At 43.0% G+C, this 18,907-nt stretch overlaps 1 protein-coding gene across 3 annotated transcripts in view; it reads right to left on the reverse strand.

Annotated features, from left to right (window-relative positions):
* MTUS2 (microtubule associated scaffold protein 2) overlaps positions 1-18,907 on the reverse strand; it is a 249,383-nt gene that overhangs the window by 118,981 nt on the left and 111,495 nt on the right. For all 3 annotated transcript variants that reach the window (XM_061133232.1, XM_061133231.1, XM_061133230.1), the window contains one exon: positions 17,943-18,104. In XM_061133232.1, coding sequence (XP_060989215.1) covers positions 17,943-18,104 — 162 coding nt within the window. The remainder of the gene's footprint in view (positions 1-17,942; positions 18,105-18,907) is intronic.

An 18,907-nucleotide genomic window follows, 5' to 3' on the forward strand; every position in this document is an offset into this window, starting at 1 on the left:
ACAGCAGCAAAGGCCCAGCACAGCCAAAAATAATAAATACATAAATTTAAAAGACCCCAAACACTGTGATTAAAAAAATAAATAAATAAACCCTAGTGATGGTGACAGTCCCTTAGAAGCAGAATACAAACTTCCCTCTTCACTCCCAGCCCCACAGCCTTACTCCCCCTTCAGAGGCAACCAACGTTAGCACTTTGCATTTATTCTTCCAGACATTTTTCTAGTTATTTACAAACATACCTACACAAACACATACATGGCCATTAACTAATTAAATGAATCGCATACTGCGATTTCTTTTTACCTACCCACACTTTTCAAGATCCTTTTCATATCCGTGCATTTATAGATCTTTTAAAAATGTCACATCATATTAAGGGGCAAAGAAGCACTATAATTACCCATCCTCCGGTTGATAAGCATTTAGAGTGTTTGCAAGCGTCAGCTATTAAAAAAGATAAATGTGCTATGTAAACAGTTTTCTACTTGTTTCTTTGCAAGCCTGTATCGGCCTCTTTACAGAATCAATGCACAGATACGCTTTTGCCGGGTTAAGAGTCTGCTCATTTGCAGTATTGCCAGACATAGCCCAGTCATTCTCCACCAAAGCTACTAATTGACATTCCCAACCAAGTGTGGGAGACCAGTTCTTTGTACACGTTCCATGCCCTACTGACACTGAAGTCTCTGTCATTTTAATTTTTTGCCAAACGCTTGGAATCTTTTGAAATTGGTCATATGCATTTATTTGAAAATCACCTCATTAAACCCTTTACCCATTTTTCTTATTAATGTGTAAGAATTCTTCATTTATCCTAGATATCAGTCCTTTGCCTGCTCTACAAATTACATTTTCCAGGTTTCATTTCTTACAACTTATTTATTGTACCTTTTGTTGTACTGTATTTTGAAATTTTCAATATGCCCAAATATGTCAACTGTCCCTTACAGCTTTAAAAGCACTATTTGAGATTATTTATATGCATGTGTGTATGCAAGTGTATGCACGTGTGTGTGTGTGTGTGTGTGCCCATGCACATGTTTGGGGAGGGGTCATTTTCAGGCTTTGCAGAGGGAGGCAGGGATTTGCGACCAAGCTGTCTCTACTTTTCCGATCTGATTGGGCTCCTGCTTCTCCTGACCCCATTGGGCCTGTTCATCCCCTCCCTCTGTGTCCACTTGCCTCCTCCTCTTCCTCCCACACCTTGCTGGTGCTCAAACTTGCTGTACTTCCTCCCATTGCAGGTACATTCTCTTGAGTGCACATTCCTACTGCATGGAATGTGCCCCCCTGAACCTTGAGCTTGGTTCACTCACCTGCTCATTCAGGTCCCGGCACAGCTAACAGTCTCCAGGGACGCAGTGCCTGGCACAACAGGTAAAACAGCCGTCCTGCCACCTGACACTCTCCCCTTACCTGCTTCATTCTTCTTTGCATCACTTACCACCATCCAAAGAAGATCCAGGAATTTATCTGCTTACTGACTACCTTCCCCACTAGAATATAAACTTCAGCCAGACGATGCACCCTGCCCTGGACAGCATGGCCATTCAGTCAATGCCCACTTCCCCTCCATTTCCCACTGGGCTCTTTTCAAGACAGCTCATGCCCAGGCATTTAGGGGCTACAGGAGGCTGGACCCTCGGGGGACCTGAAAGCCCAGCCCCCATGCCACTCCACCGAAGCCACACCCACCCTTCGGAGGATCCAATTTGTGGCCCATCTCACTCTCCCTCTCTCTGCTCAGATCTTAGGTTTCAAGTAACACAGAAAGTCACCCAGACTCCTGGGAGCTCAGAAGGAAAGTGTTAAAGGCCAAAATGTGAGCTAAACACAACACTTTGAAGGGAAACAAAACATAAATATTTATTCAGAGTTTCAATACTTTCCATCCAGCCTTCATGGAATGCTCTTTGGCAGCTTCTATCAAAAATTTAAACATTGACAGACTTGACTCAGCAATTCTGCTTCTAAAGATCTCTCTTCGGAATACAAGTGTGAAAAGATATATGTTCAAAGACACTTCATATATCATTCACAATGACAGACATGAAAATAACCAAAATGCACATGGGGAATGGTTAAATGGTTAAATAAACTATGGTATATGATGTAGCACTATGCCACCAATAAAAACAATGAGGTTGCTTTATATTATACTGGCATGGAAAGATGTTCACGAGAAATAAATTAAAAAGCTATTTGTTGAACAGTATGCATGGTATTATCCCATTTTTAATACACAAAGATATTATCTATATTACAGCTGTAAATGGGGCTTCCTCATAGCTCAAATGGTAAAGAATCTGCCTGCAATGCGGGAGACCAGGGTTCAATCCCCGGGTTGGGAAAATCCTCTGGAGAAGGGTATGGCAATCCACTCCAGTATTCTTGCCTGGAGACTCCCATGGACAGAGGAGCCTGGGGGGCTATAGTCCATGGGGTCGCAAAAAGTCAGACACGACTGAGCAACTAACACACACACAGCTGTAAATATATAAAAATTTCTGAAAGATTGTTTCCTAGTTTTGTTGTTGTTTAGTTGCTAAACTAAACTCTTCAACTCTTCGACCCCATGGACTGCAGCACACCAGACTTCCCTGTCCTCCACTATTTCTAGGAGTTTGCTCAAATTCATGTCCAATGAGTTGGTGATGCCATCCAACCTGCTCATCCTCTGCTGTCCCTTTCTTCTTTTGCCTTCAATCTTTCCTAGCATCAGGGTCTTTTCCAATGAGTCAGCTCTTTGCATCATGTGTCCAAAGTACTGGAGCTTCAGCAACAGTCCTTTCAATGAATATTCAGGGTTGATTTCTTTAGGATTGACTGGTTTGATCTCCTTGTAGTCCAAGGGACTCTCAGGAGTCTTCTCCAATACCACAGTTCGAATGCATCACCCTCTTTGGTGCTGAGCCTTCTTTATGGTCCAACTCTCACATCCGTATATGACTACCAGAGAAACCATAGCTCTGACTAGACGGACCTTTGTCAGCAAGTAATGTATCTGCTTTTTAATACACTGTCTAGGTTTGTCATTGTTTTCTTTCCTAAGAGCAAGAGTCTTTTAATTTCATGGCTGCAGTCACTGTGCACAGTGATTTAGGAGCCCAAGAAAATAAAATCTGTCATTGCTTCCACTTTTTCCCCTTCATGAAGTGATGGAACCAGATGCCATGATCTTAGTTTTCTGAATGTTGAGTTTTAAGCCAGCTTAAAATATTACTAGTTTTAAAATATTTTTGATAATGGTTACTTCTGAGCAGTAGGATCAAGGGAATTTTATTTTGTTTTCATATGCTTCTGCATTGTTTCCAATTTTAATGAAAATCTCACACATTGTTTTTATAATAAAAAACAAAAGTCATGAAACCGAAAATAAAATGAAAATAATTTGTCTGCTCTATGAAGGAATAAGGAAAGCAACCAGCTGAGTACAAACAATTCCACAAGCATAATTTTGATCGAAAGTTTCACGATCCTATCCCCATAGGAACACGGAACTGACAAGAAAATTCCTCTGTGGTTCAGGGAACTCTTGATGGCACAGAAAATTAAGGCAATTAGTCAAGAATACAGTGGCTTTTGCAATTTTCTTGCAATATGGACTCAGAGTAAATATTTTTTAAGTACACTGTAAACTTTCATTTTACTCCATAAGATTCCAGAGTACCTACTGAAATGGAACAGGACCCTGTGGTCCTTGCCCCCACATTCCACCCCCTGCCCCATGTCCTCTGCCTGTCTTCTGTCTGTGGAAAAACTTCAGCCAAAGAATAAGTTTAATCAGAGAAGTGAGAACATGCAGAAACAGAGGAAAACAGTCACAGGAGACCAAATAATGGTAGTTTAGTCTGTAAGCACGGACAAGGACCTTTAGGTCCTTCTCAAGAGCTATAGATAATATTCTGAGCCATATGCCATGAGTTGTCTCATAGACACTGAAATCCCCAGCAGGTGGAGGTTAACTACATAATGACTACACGGTAGCCATGACAAACGCTGTAACAATTCTGAGAACCGACCTCAAGGAAATGGGAGCATGCTGGCCCTGGAACTGAAGGCTAACTGTACTTAAAACAAGATGACGCTGGTCAGACCCCCGATGACCAATTTCAAGATGACTGTGCTGTTTCTGCCTGCAGCCCCCTCCCTCCATCTATAAAAGCTTGGCCCCCTGGTTGGACTTTGGACAGGCATCTGCCTCCCCACCCCTCAACTCTGCCCCACTCTGCCCCTTACCCCACCCTGCCCCTTACCCTTTACCCCTTATGGCTGTGTATATGCAAAGTCCAGAGCCCCGTCACTGCAGCTCCTGGAGGTGGGGCAGAAGGCGGCGGCAAAGGGCGAAGAAATGCCGGCCTCCCTCCGGTCTCAGAGGAGAAGTCACAGAGCTTCATTTGAAACTGACAGCACTGACAGTCACTGACAGCAGTCACCTATTTCCAGACAATCCCTAAAGCGTTTCACCATAAACAGAGCAGCAAACAGCCTCCCAAAGGCTTAGGTTGAAAGGAGCTCCCTGGCAAAGCTCCTGAACACAGCTCCTTGGGAGAGGAAAGAGCAGCATGTGAGCGCAGCTTCTCCCGGACACGGGCCTTCCACGTGCAAGACTCCAACATGTGCTGCTCCAAGACCCGCCTTGTGTTTTCTTACAACCTGTTCATCACAGATGCTTAACGCCAAGTCCACCTGAGCCCAGGACCAGAGCCCCCCAGTCAAGAGCAGTGGATGAGCATGAGGCTGTCCTCTTAAAAATGTGATGACAAATGACAATGCTTAATTCAGAATCCTCAGGGAGCACATCAGAATGAAAAGAAAAATTCGATTATAGATAATGGTTAGAAAAATGCTCTATACTTTTTTCATAAAAAGAAAAATGCTATATACATTTTTTTAAAATAAAATGAGCACATCAAGAAAAAAAAATCAAAGGGAATTTTCACAGGCTCTTAACCTCACACACAATGGGCCACCAATCCCTGAAAATAAATCTTAGTAGAAGTAAGAAAAGATAAGAAACAAAAAGGATAAAGAAACATGCACAGCCAGAGACTTTATGCTCCAGCTGTCTAACCTTCTCATTCTATCCACTTGTGAAAGAGGAGCTAATGGAGCTAATTCTAATTCCCCTAGCCCAACAGACCTGGCCCAGACGTCATGAAAGGCCCTGTTAGGAAGATGAAGAGGAACAGGAAGAAAAATGAAAGGTAAACATGACAACAATGCAAGTTATGATCATCAGGCAATGGAACTGCAGAAGGCAAATAGGAAAACATGAATGATGTAACCAGGAAGCAGGGATTCTGTTGTCACTTAGGAGACGAATAAAATGAGGGACCATTTCAAGGGAAGAATACAGAGACTGAATGGGATGAAGAAAGGAAATATTATCTAGATAAAAACACAACAAATAAAGAGGAACCTGGATGAGTTATAAATGAGAGGGGGGTGGGTGAGAGAGGACTCCAGAGGGGTTGCAGAGATAAGAGAAAGAAACAGGTTTTAGCTGCCAATAGTAATATATTTTTGTACTGCCTACTCTTGGCTTGCAGAATCTTAGTTCCCTGACCAGGGATCGAACCCATGACCACTGCAGTGGGCTCTCAGAGTCTTAACCACTGGATGGCCAGGGAATCCCCATGCCAATAGTAATTTTAAAAAATCAACAGAAATATCTGACGTTGGTGGAGAATGGAGTTAATGAGGGAAACAATCTAAATATACCTGAAAAGAGGCTACACTTAAACTATTAAAGGTTCATTCCATTTCCTCCACCTTTTATTACATGTGTGAGGGAAGTGGAAATTCAAAGTAGAATAAAGATTTCTGTGCTCAAATAAAGACCTAACAAAAATCAGACTCATAACAGAGACCTAATTATTTCCTGGGATAAGAGCAGGGATAATTTAATTCTGAAGACTGTTGTAAAAAGGCAAGACTAAAAGAATGAAGGAGTGGGGCTTGGGGGAAAATATCATGTAAAAGTTTTATAATCCCCAAGTGTGGACTTCCCCTGGTGGTTCAGAAAGTAAAGAATCTGTCTGCAATGCAGGAGACCTAGGTTTGATTCCTGGGTCTGGAAGATTCCCTTGAGAAGGAAATGGCAACCCACTCCAGGATTCCTGCCTGAAGAATCCCATGAACAGAGGAGCCTGGTGGGCTACAGTCCATGGGCTTGAAAGAGTCAGATACAACTGAGTGACTAAACCAATACCAACTCACAACTGTCCTCAATCTTTCAGAGTAACTTTCTCAAATGGTCCTCATCCTCCTCACCCAACTTATCTTTCAGTCAGGAGATCGCTTTCAAACCACCTGGCACCACCCCACCAGAACTTGAAGCTGCTACACTTGTGTAAAGCTCCTGTTCCTTGGAGGGTCCTAACTTTTGGCTGATACACTCTAACACTGTTCCTTGCTGCCACCTACAGCAATAGTTACTGACTTTCACTCACTCCTAGACATGGTCTTCCTCTTACCCCAGGTCCTGCCATCATGCTGAGAACTGTCCATGATCCCATGCACAACTCATTTGACATCCCAGCCTTTCAGTACTTAAACAACTGCTGCTCTTTCTAGGGTCTTCCCAGTAGTCATGTACGGATGTGAAAGTTGGACCATAATGAAGGCTAAGCACCAAAAAATTGATGCTTTCGAGTTGTGGTGCTGGAGAAGACTCTTGAGAGTCCCTTGGACAGCAAGGATATCAAACCAGTCAATCCTAAAGGAAATCAATCCTGAATATTCATTGGAAGGACTGATGCTGAAGCTCCAACACTTTGGCCACTTGATGTGAAGAGCTGACTTATTAGAAAAGACCCTAATGCTGGGAGAGAGTGAAGGCAAAACAAGAAGGGTGGCAGAGGATGAGATGGTTAAATTGCATCACTGACTCAACGGACATGAATCTGAACAAACTCCAGGAGATAGTGGAGGACAGGGGAATCTGGTAGGCTACGGTCCACAGGGTCACAAAGAGTTAGGACATGCCTTGGTGACTGAACAACAACTCTTGCCAGTCACCTTTAATCAGGAAACCTGGGTATCACCCTGCACCTTGGATCACCAAGAACCTTACCTCTGAAATTCACACACCCCACTTTGGCTGCAAATTTCTTCTTACAGTTGGCCACTTGGCTAAACCCAGAATTCTGATGTGGCAATGATCCCCCTGGGGATTGAGAAGGCATCTTTCTTTTAGTTTTCAGGGGTGCTTTTGGAAAGTTAGGTACTACTCTAAATTTCAATCGTGGTACTTCTTCTTCTCCCCAGTCGAATGAAATCTCATGATGTGCCCGGCCCGTGAGGGTCTTTTTTCCTTCATTATGCTGGGAACCTAGTAGGCTGTTTCAGTCCTACAGCTGAGGGAAATTTTCTTAAAATGTTGCTTTCATAATTTCCTCCCCTCTGATTTCTCTATTTTCTTTTTTTTTATTTAAATTGGGGTATAGTTCTACTGTGCAATGAAGTGAACTAGCTCTTTGTATACATATAGCCCCTCCCTCTTGGACTTCCCTCCCACTCGTCAGGAGGCACCAGGGAATTTTTAATTTTTTTATTTGGGCACTTTTAATAATAAGTAGATCATATTTGTATGGGAGAAATGCTAGCTCTGAAAGGCACAATTTTACTGTGTTCTTGAATTAATGGGAAAGTAAATTACTGGATAGCATAAGACAAATAATTCAGACCATTCCTCTCATTTGAACTTACCTAACTAAAACTGCCACAGTGAATAACACCCAATTTCTATTTAGGTAGTTTCAAAAAATCAAAGTACCTTTCCCACCACGATTTACTTATTCACATTTTCTCAAGACCTAACAGATCATGCAAAGTCTTGATTCCCCAGGAGAACTGGATTATTTTCCTCCCACAAATCCACCACAGAAACAGCTTTACTCATTTTGTTTCTGTGTGAAAGTGATTTCTCATTACTCACTTAGAACGTCATGCCTGTTTATTATGTGGGGAGAAACAGATACTGGAGAAGAAATGAAAAAAGGAAAATAAGAAGTGATTTCAAAAGGTCAGGAATTCACCTGACTGTAAGGACTATCGTACTATAATTCTGTAATGTTTTTTACAGCCTATGTTATGATCATCTTTTATGATGATATTCATCTTTTTCTTCAAAATGTAAACTACCAACATGGTAAATGATAACTCACAATTGAAGACAGTAGCCACTATAAAATAGAAGCTATGGTGATAAAATGAAAGTTTTGCAGCTAGATTCCCAGGCTTGAAGTCAACCCAGAAATCTTCTGGTCTCATTATCCTTAGAAAATGACTTGATCTCTCTAATCCACAGTTTCCTAATCTGTAAAATAAGGTTAAGAATAGTACCAGCACATCATAATAAGTGAGGATGCAATGATATGGTGGGTATGGCGAGCATACAGTAAGTACTCAAAAAATGCTGGCAATTATTATCCTAATTGCTCATCCATGAACCATGACATCAGTTTGGCCATTGTCCAGCTTGGATACACAGCAGGGTATTGTCACACTGCTGTTGTTCAGCTGCTAAGTGATGTCTGACTCTTTGCAACCCCACGGACTGCGGCACGCCAGGACTACAGAATGAACTTCAGCTTCAGCATCAGTCCTTCTAATGAAGATTCAGGACTGATCTCCTTTAGGATGGACTGGTTGGATCTCCTTGCAGTCTAAGGGACTCTCAAGAGTCTTCTCCAACGCCACAGTTCAAAAGCATTGATTCTTCGGCACTCAGTCTTCTGTCACATAACTTCTTCTGCTCTCATTCATCCCCATCAACCTGCCATGTGGGTTGTTCAACAGAGCTACTTCTAAGACTGGGGGAACTCTATATTTCATACTCCTGCGTCTGGTGGTCGTACACTGGCTTCTTTTGTCCATCATGGGCTTTAGACTCTGATCAGCTGCTGGAGAGATTACTGATAACAAAGTGTGGGGCCTGAAGTAGTTCTTGACACAAATATGCTGATCAATGGATCAAAGATGAACACACGAAGACTGTGCAATGACCAAGAAATGTGTGATGTTTTGCCAGTTATCTTAGAAAAGGAATGGCTGGCATTTGTTTCTTTCTTATTATGTTTTCATTTTTTCTAGCTCCCCTCAATGTCATCACCCAAAGACAGTAAACAGGGTATTTGGTATTTCATCAGCATAAGGTAGCTAGTAAAACATACAAATCAGGAGAGAACTGTAAAGTTTTAAACACTGACATGTAATTAAAAGTGCCGTGCTCATCAGGCTAAGAGATGGGGCTACAGCATGGAAGCATTTTGCATAACAATGCATTTACAGTTCATGAGGCAGAGTTCTGAGGCACATAAATGTCAGAAATCACAACGCAAAAGCAGCTCCGCAGGACCATTGGCACTAATTACTGCTGGCCCAGCTCCCATGGCTCCTGGAGGCTGACAAGCAGAGTGGGCACACCACCAGGTGCGCAGTCTCTGAGACGCAATACGTGCATATACTCTTAAGTGAGAGTTAGGGTTTTCTGCCCCACTTTGGAGGGGCCACCACATTATTCCAGGCTTCACACCAGCCTACAGGGGGCTTAACAGCAAGTGAGTCACAGCATTTTATAAATTCTCACTGGTACGACGGGTGTGTCCCATCACTCCTCCCAAATCATCAAAAATATCATCCGTGCTTCCATGAAAGAAACAGCAGATTATCTCATCCCTCACCTGGATCATTCTGTGACACTTCGATGATAAGTTTTAAACAGCCCTCGAGGCCACTAAGCTGCCCAGAGGATGAGGTTATCAGAGCTTTAAACTCAAGTGTCCACACACAAAATCAAACTGTCCCAATGAACCACCCAAGGGGCAATGTTTGTGTGATGATGAAGGCCGGGGGGGACCCACCAGTAAAATTAGTGACTGAGGAAGCAGCTGTAAATTTTCTGTACTTTTTTATTTTTGACCCTGTCTTTTTACCAGCTATCCAGTTCTTCCACAAAAGGGTTGAAAGGGGAGAGGAGGCTGCACGTTTTCAAATTAACAAGGTATCTAGTGGTCAGCAGCCTAGGTTCAAGACTTTCAATGGGGAGGGAGACCTGGGAACCTCTGATATTTACAAAGAGGGAATCTACATGGTCACCGGCACAGAACACCATCCCCACTCCTGCCGCCTGGCAACTTGGACTGACTGGTTAGGTCTCTCCTGCATGCTTTTTGTACACTACATTAGGTCTGTTAAATACGCCTCCACCGTACACTCAGCGTGTGTGTGTGTGTGTGCGTGTATGTGTGTGTGTGTCCACCCAGTCGTGTCCAATTCTTTGTGACCCCGTGGACTACAGCCCTTCAAGCTCCTCTGTCCAAGGTATTTCCCAGGCAAAAACACTGCAGTGGGTTGCCGTTTCCCACTCCAGGGGATTGACCCAACCCAGGGATCGAACCCAAGTCTCCTGTGTCTCCTGCACTGCAGGTATATTTTTTACTGCTGAGCCACTGGGGGAAGCCTGTTACACTCAGCATAACCATAATTAAATACATGTATAAGTATGAGTTTTATGCTTTTTTCTCCTGTGACACCAGTGACTCTATAGAAACAAGGACTGTGTCTGTCCCATTCACGTATGTGCCCCAGCATCCAACACAGAGCTCAACTCAGAGAAGGTGCTGTCGAAACCTCCATGGAATGAATGGATGCCCATCCACAGCTCCCCTGACTTTGCCCCACACAGAGTGACTGAGCTGGACTATGGGGTCACAGCATGGGACTCACAGTACCTTCTGGCCACTGAGATGGGTGAGGAAGCTCCCCACCCACTGCTGGCTGGAAAGAACAGCAAACAGGCCTTCCGGGACACCCACAAACACCACCCTCTGAACCATGCAATGGATAGTCACCCCATCTATCACCCCACCATATTTTCCTGTCTCTGGGACCTCATGCAAAAGAACAGGTCTCAAATGTACTGCCTTTATTTTTCTCCCACTAATGTTCTTTCTAACACTTCTACTCTCCTGTAAACTCCTCCACCCCCACGCCATTGCAGATCCCTCTGTTGGCTTCACAAGGACTGATGAGCTAAAGCAGGGGGAACCATGAGGACCCCGTCTCAGGGAGAACACAGCCAACACCAAGTGATAATGCCCCCTGTACTGAAGAGCCCAGCGCAGCCTCATTGCTCTGAACTGGTCCCCTGCAGGTCCCACACCTGGGTCAGCATGGGCTTCCATACTGTGAGGTGCCATGACCCTCTGTCAGAAAAATAACAGACTCTCAGAGTTGTTTCCTTTAAAGGAGCATACATCACCTGCTATGGTAAGAACAAACCCCCAACATCCAGATCCAAGATGCCCATGACAAAGTGAGCCTTTTACTCGTCCTGTCTTGTCCTAAAGTTGCATATTTCATTTCAGCAAGTTCTTACTCAGTCTCTTTATTTAGACGTGCCCAGAGAGGGGAGATGATGCTTGGCCAGACTAGAGGGAGGGTGAGGAGAACATGCTAGAGCAGGCTGTTTATAGAACCCGGAACATCCAAGTGCTCGGTAAACACGTTCTGATGGTGCAGACAAGCTGCTCGTATTTTTACACTATCAGGAAAGAAGAAAGCGTTAGTCTGTCAGTCGTGTCTAACTCTTTGCCACCCTATGGACTGTAGCCCACCAGGCTCCTCTGTCCATGGAATTCTCCAAGCAAGAATACTGGAATGGGCTGCCATTCCCTTCTCCAGGGGATCTTCCTGACTCAGGGATCAAACCCAGGTCTGCTGTATTGTAAGCAGATTCTTTACCATTTGAGCCACCAGGGAAGGTTATAGTATACCCAGAAACAGGAATTCTCAGGTGATGCAGTGGTGAAGAACCCGCCTGCCAATGCAGGAGATGTAAGAGATGCAGGTTCGATCCCTGAGTTGGGAAGATCCCCTGGAGGAGGAAATGGCAATCCATTCCAGTATTCTTCTTGCCTGGAAAATTCCATGGACAGAGGAATCTGGTGGGCGATAGTCCACGGGGCTGCAAAGAGTCGGACGCAACTGAGCACACACACAAGCCAAAAAAAAAAAACACCTACATCTGTGATTTTAATACAGAAATAATAACCTGCTTTTAAAGAAGTAAAGATAATTTTTGTGATACAAGTGGAGCTTCTGTACCCATAAAGCAACAGCCTCACTATTCCCAGAGAATTTTTTCCTTGGGGGAGAGGAACTGAAACAATAAGACATCAGCTGTTTGTTCTCTGTATAGCCATGGGAAATCCTTCTATATAGCTGAGTCTGAATAAAGGAATTTTATTTTCCATAATACATCATGTCAACATGACACAATCAGAAGGCATATTGACCAAGAAGTATTCTATCATCAGGTCAACACTTCAACTGAAAATATTCTCCCATTTGCTACAACAACTGCAGACCAGTTAGAAAAGTCAATGCGTAAAGCCTGAATATTTGTGCAAAATTACGTAGATCAACATCCTGATGAGACACTGTATTTGACATATGAACAACAGAACAGCTTTTCATGAAAATTCAGAGAAAAAGAGCCATTGAAAGACTAAGGTTAAGTTTCTAAAATTTAAGTTTCTAAAATTCTTCCCTTTATATAGCAATGGAGAGGGTGTTCCGTACCTTTTTTTTTTTTTTAACCATTAGCACTAAATCCATGACAGTTTCCTTTGTCATCATACTGATGTCAAGGAAGCAAAGATGATTATTAACGTATAGGAAGATGATATTCTGGTAGTAGACCTTGCTCAGTACAGTGTATCATTTCTCAGTCTGTGACTGAAAGCCCAGGGAAAGAAGGGACATGGACAGAATCCAGACTGGATTGTAGGGGATCAGGGTGCTGTGTGTGCATAACTAGCACTGTCTCAGAAAGAAGACTTACTCTGTCAGTTCTAAGGAGGTGGATGAACCTAAAGCCTATTATACAGGGTGAAGTAAGTCAGAAAGAGAAAGATGAATATTAACACATATATATGGAATCTAGAAAGATGGTACCGACGATCCTACATGCAGGGCAGCAAAGGAGACACAGACATAAGGAACAGACTTTTGGACTTAGTGGGAGAAGGAGAGGGTGGGATGATTTGAGAGAAGAGCATTGAAAACATATACACTACTGTATGTAAAATAGACAGCCAGTGGGAGGCTGATGAATGAATGGTGCAGGGCACCCAAAGCCCGTGCTCTGTGACCACCTAGCGTGAAGAGGTAGGGAGGTGGGAGGGGGGTTTGGGATGGGGGTACACATGTATACCTATGGCTGATTCATACTGATGTATGGCAAAAACCATCACAATATTGTAAAGTAATTAACTTCCATTTAAAATAAGATAATTTAAAAAAAAGGAAGACTCAATCTCAAGCTGTATTTTTCAATGACAGTTATTTCAATAAAATGTAATTAACTGGCTTCCATCTGAGTAAGAATGCCTAAGCAACACAGCACAGAGGTTAGGTATACAGGTTTTAAGTGGATTTGAACATCTTTTCATATATTTATGGCCACTGACCACTTTGTTCTTCTATTGTTTAAGTCACCCATTCATATATTTTACCTATTTTTCAAATTAAGTTGTATTTTTTCTATTGATTTTCATATTAAGACTTTTTTGCAACATTTTCATTCAGTTCATCAACCTTCTTAATTCTATGATGTTCATTATTGCAGACAATTTAAAATTTGTATGTAGTTAAATCTATCATTTTTTAAAAGGTTTCCAGTTTTTTATATCATGTTGAGGAAGGTCTTCCCTATTCCCAAATTTTAAACTATTTCAATTATTTTATTATCAGAAAAGATATGCTTAAAAATATACAATTAAAGTTGTCCATTATGTTGTTCAATGTAATTTTTAAAAAATTCACAGGATTAAAATCGTACATACACATTTGTGCTAAAAAATAAGTTCTCTCTTCTGATAAAGTGCCACACCCTAATTTTTTCCCCTAGTTATGCTTTTTCTTTTGTTCTTGCAGCCAGGAAGCTCTGAGCCCAGTTTTATCAGGCTATTCTCTTTTTTATTACTTGGATTTTTAATCCTTGTATCTCTGTTATTCTGGGCCCTTTACTGCATGCTACCTTGTATCTTTGCTGAAATCAGAAAGTGATTACAAAACAAACAAATTAGGAAATGATTATATTTTTATTTATTTATTTATTTTTAGGAAATGATTATATTTTTATAATCATTTTATTATTATAAAATAAAGAGAAAGTGATTAAGTGATTTTAAAAGTCTATTATATCTAATTTAAACTTTTTTGGGTCATTTGTTTCTTTACCCATCTTTTAAAACAATATTTATTTCAGCTGCACTGAGTCTAGTTACAGCACACAGGATCTTCAGTTGCGGCATGTGGGATCTAGTGCCCTGACCAGGGATAGAACCTGGGCCCCCTGCACTGGGAGTGCAGAGGCTTAGCCACCGGACCACCAGGGAAGTCCCTCTTAATCCATCTTAGGATGACTTCCTGGTCTGCTAGAATTAACTGACAGCCAGCTGATAAGATTACAGATCTCTTGTTCTCACTCTAATTATTGTTGTTCAGTCACTCAGTTGTGTCCAACTCTCTGACACATGGACAACCGCACACCAGGCTTCCCTGTCCTTCACTATTTCCCCAAGTTTGCTCAAACTCATGTCCACTGAGTCAGTGATGCCATCCGACCATCTCATCCTCTGTTGTCCCCTTCTTCTCCTGCCTTCAATCTTTCCCAGCATCAGGGTCTTCTCAGATGAGTCCGTTCTCTGCACCAGGTGGTCAAACGCTTCAGCTTCATCATCAGTCCTTCCAATGAATATTCAAGGTTGATCTCCTTTAGGACTGACTTGTTTAATCTCCTTGCTGTCCAAGGGACACTCTAATTATTAGTGTACAATTCTGTTTACCTTATTGTGACTATTCTAATTATTCTTGAATCTAAGTCACCTATGGCTTAAAGCAAGCATTTAAATGTTTCTTGAATGAACAAACCAGAAAAAAGTCACTCACAGAAAAAACTCACATCAGAAATCTAGGTTAAAAGAAACAGCCCAAGCACCCCCAGGGTATGTTCTATTGTGGGTACATGTTGCATCTACAGTCATGGATGACAGTAATTGAACAGATGACCCAAAGACACAAGAGCTTGCCATCATTAGCCTGGAATCACCAAGGGAAAGAAGTGACATATCACAGTTTAGAAATACCAGCATGAGTTAAAACAAGGGTTGGTGTTACCCAAGTAATTAGAATAACCCAAATACCCCACAGTCCCAAGAAACCCAATTATTTGGAATTTAACTGTAATTTGCATGCCTGCCTTCTGCTTTTTAATTAGCCTGATGACAGAACAAGGCAATGAGAAAGCTGATTTGGAATTAGGAACTACATTTTATTTAAATGAAAAATTCATACCTATAGGATAAATGCAAAGCTAAAATTCAGTAATAAAATGTATCTTTTAATCATAATTTTTAAATTGCTATTAAATTAGGTGTTGTAATGAGAAGAAAGTTAGAAGAGAATGTCGTGAAATCTCCTGTCTTCTGCTCCATTTTCCCAATCCACCATTTCCCCGGATAAGTCCATTTCACAGGGGCCACAGCCAAGGGTTTACACAGAGGCTGGGGTGGGGTCCTCTATCTAGCAAATAGTGGTAGTTAACTCTTGTTCTAAACACCTTAACACCTCATCCTTAATTCAATAATGGGAAAATGTATAAGAAGTTTTATGTCTTTGGAAAGTCAAATGCAGAGCCTTATGTGTATTAAGTTATGTGCTATGTGCTCCGTCGTGTGCTCTTTGCAACCCCATGGACTGCAGCCCACCAGGCTCCTCTGTCCGTGGGACTTCCCAGGCAAGGATGTTGCAGTGGGTGCCACTTCCTTCTCCAGAGGATCTTCCTGACCCAGGGACTGAACATTAGCAGGCAGATTCTTTACCACTGAGCCACCTGGGAAGCCCAGGAATTTATTAGAAATGCAATTTCTGAGGCTCCACCCAAGACCGACTGAATAAGTCACTCAGGATGAGAGCCAGTAATCTTTTCTAACAAGCTCTACAGGTGGTTCTAAGGCACTAAAATTTGATAAACACAGGTCTACAGGATTGATTCAACAACTGTATTTTAACTCACTGTAGGCCTGTCTAGTTATTTTCTATTTAAACCCCAACCAAACTTGTTAAGAAACTGGAACCAAAAGAGTCAATGGCCGTGTGATGTTCATCCACTGATTTGCTGATTCATCCGACTGTTAACGAATAGATGCTAAGTAGCCACTGGGAGTTAGTCACTGAGGAGACTGCAGGATCAGGGATACTGGGCTAAATAAATGGGACAAGGTCACTGTCCCCGGGAGCTTTCCGCCACTGAGGAAGAACAAAACCAAAACCAGTTCAATTTACATGTTACCAGAGGGGATTATGAGGTGATGCTCCATTGAAGTGGTCAGGGGAATGCAAATTAAAATAATACTGAGATAGAATTTCACTCTCATTAAATGGACAATATTTTTTAAAAATGATTTTTTAAAAATGATCTATTCTTATCAATATGGGTGGAAATGAAGCCTTTGAAAGGGAATCCAGTCATATCTATTAACGCATCAAGCAGAGCCATCCCACTCCTGGGGATCAATCTTGTAGAAAGAATGTCACCTGTTCAAGGACATGTACTGAAGCATCAATTATAGTGGCAAATGCCAGTTACAAAGTGAATGCCTGCCGGCAGGGGAATGTCTGAACAGATCATGGCATATCCACACTAGGCAACCACTGAAAAACTGCCATGCACTGACTTTGAGGGCAACTCTATGTATGACGCGCCTTCAGTAAGGAAAGTGACTTGTAGAAAAATGTACAGGACTTCCCTGGTGGTCCAGTGGTTAAGACTTCACCTTCTAAAGCAGGGGATGTGGGTTTGATCCCTGGTCAGGAAGCTAAGATCCCACAAGCCTCTTGGCCAAAAACAAACAAACAAACAAACAAACAAAACATAAAACATAAGTAGAATTGCAACACATTCAATAAAGACTTTAAAAATGGTCCACATCAAAGAAAAAAATAGGTACAACGCAAGTTTACTTTTAGGAAGCAGGCCCATCTGTGTGTATATATATCGCTGGTACAGAAGCACAGGAGCATAGAAGAATAATACGGAGGAATGAACACCCACAGGGGTGAACCATCTACCGTGGATTCAGGCTCAACACCCAGGCTCCCTCACTTCCAGTGTCTTCCTACATGTAGTGCAGAAGATGGGAGGCTAAGCCACATGCCAGATGCTTGGACATCCCGAAGGCAAACACGCATGCGTGAGACACAGGAGGAGAAGGCAGGCGGGGGCCACACCCAGCAGCTTCAGCTGCTGACAAGCACCTTCACTTGTCACACCTTTACATCAGTTGAGTCCCCTATGTCTGTCACTAGCTTCCCGGGTCAGGAGGGGCATCGGCTTTGCTGGGCTGGACACGGCAAGCACCGCCTGACTCTGGAGCCTGCCTTCTGCCATAGCTGCTGATCCCTGCATCCCGACTTGGATGGCACCAGCCTGGAACTAGCAGGGGGACAGAAACCCTGCATCCCTGTCGAGGCAGCAGTGATCCCCCAGGGATCAGGTACTCACTCTCAGGGTGCACAGTCTGCAGCTGGCTCCTACCATCCTTCCAGTGATAGATTTCATCAGCACCTGCTTCCCTAAGCAAAATCTGCCTAAATGAGCTTGATCCTTTTTTATTTTTTGCAATGGAAACTGTGATTCTATGGGTTACCAGTCACTAGGAGGAGTGAGAAGGAGTTTTGAGAATTTAAACACAGAAATAGATGAAAGTGCCTTGAGAATCATGGTACTATTATTACCACTAATATTAAAAGCCATCGGAAAGACATCTGTCATCCCATCCAAACAGCTGATGTACCCAGAGGCTCTCAGAAGACTTTAATGCAGAAAAGGCTCTCCACTGCAGTTTCTCTGCAGCACGAGTCTTACCAGCCGGTGTGGATGTGGATTTTGGCGCCGGAAGCAAACTCCTGCGGGGTGTTGTCGCACTGGAGGAAGCCGGAGGGGGCGCCCGGCCAGCGCCTTTGGGTGTGTCTTTGGCAGGGAGAGCTGCCTTTAGAGGTGGTTGGTCTTCAGTTCCAAAGGCTGAACCTGCAGGAGGCAGACAGTGCATTAATGAAAATGCCATGGAAAATGGATGGACCCCCTTGCTGGGCATCACCACCGACCTATCCCTGAAGCCTCCACCTGCATCAGAACTTGACCCAACTCCTGACGAGTAGCCTTGAAAAGCACTTCTCTGGGACCAGATGTAGAAAAAGAGTTGCCTTCAGTCCCTGCAGGGAAGTCTGTCCTCCAAACCCACACACCACAGGCTCTACCAAGGCCAAGAGCAGCTTCACTCCACTGAAGATTTTACACACACACACACACACGCACGCACACACGATTTGCTTTTCTGGATGTGTATCAGCTGCATACGCAGGCTTCCCAGATGGTTCAGTGGTAAAGAAGCCACCTGCCAATGGAGGAGACGCAGGTTTGATCCCTGGGTCAGAAAGAGTCCCTGGAGAAGGAAATGGCAACCCACTCTAGTATCCTTGCCTGGAAAATCCCATGGACAGAGGAGCCTGGTGGGCAACAGTCCATAGGATCACAAAAGAGTCGGACATGACTGAGCAACTAAACAACAAGCTGTGCACACATACGATGAGCATTCATTTTATAACTCTCAGAGGATGAGCAACAGTTTTCTGAAAACCAGTGTAAGTGACCCAGAGGAGACACGAGTAAGGACACACACACATACACCGCTGGTCCAGAAGAGGATTCAGGGCTCCCTGAAACCCGGTTCACTTCATCTTCAGAATAAGGGCCTTGGGATGAAGGGAGATGGGTGAGAAGCATGCAGGCAGAGAATCCCTTTGAAATTCATGAAGCTTTTGATCTGACGA

Source organism: Dama dama, chromosome 30 (genome assembly GCF_033118175.1).
Source record: "Dama dama isolate Ldn47 chromosome 30, ASM3311817v1, whole genome shotgun sequence".
Classification (NCBI taxonomy): Eukaryota; Metazoa; Chordata; class Mammalia; order Artiodactyla; family Cervidae; genus Dama; species Dama dama.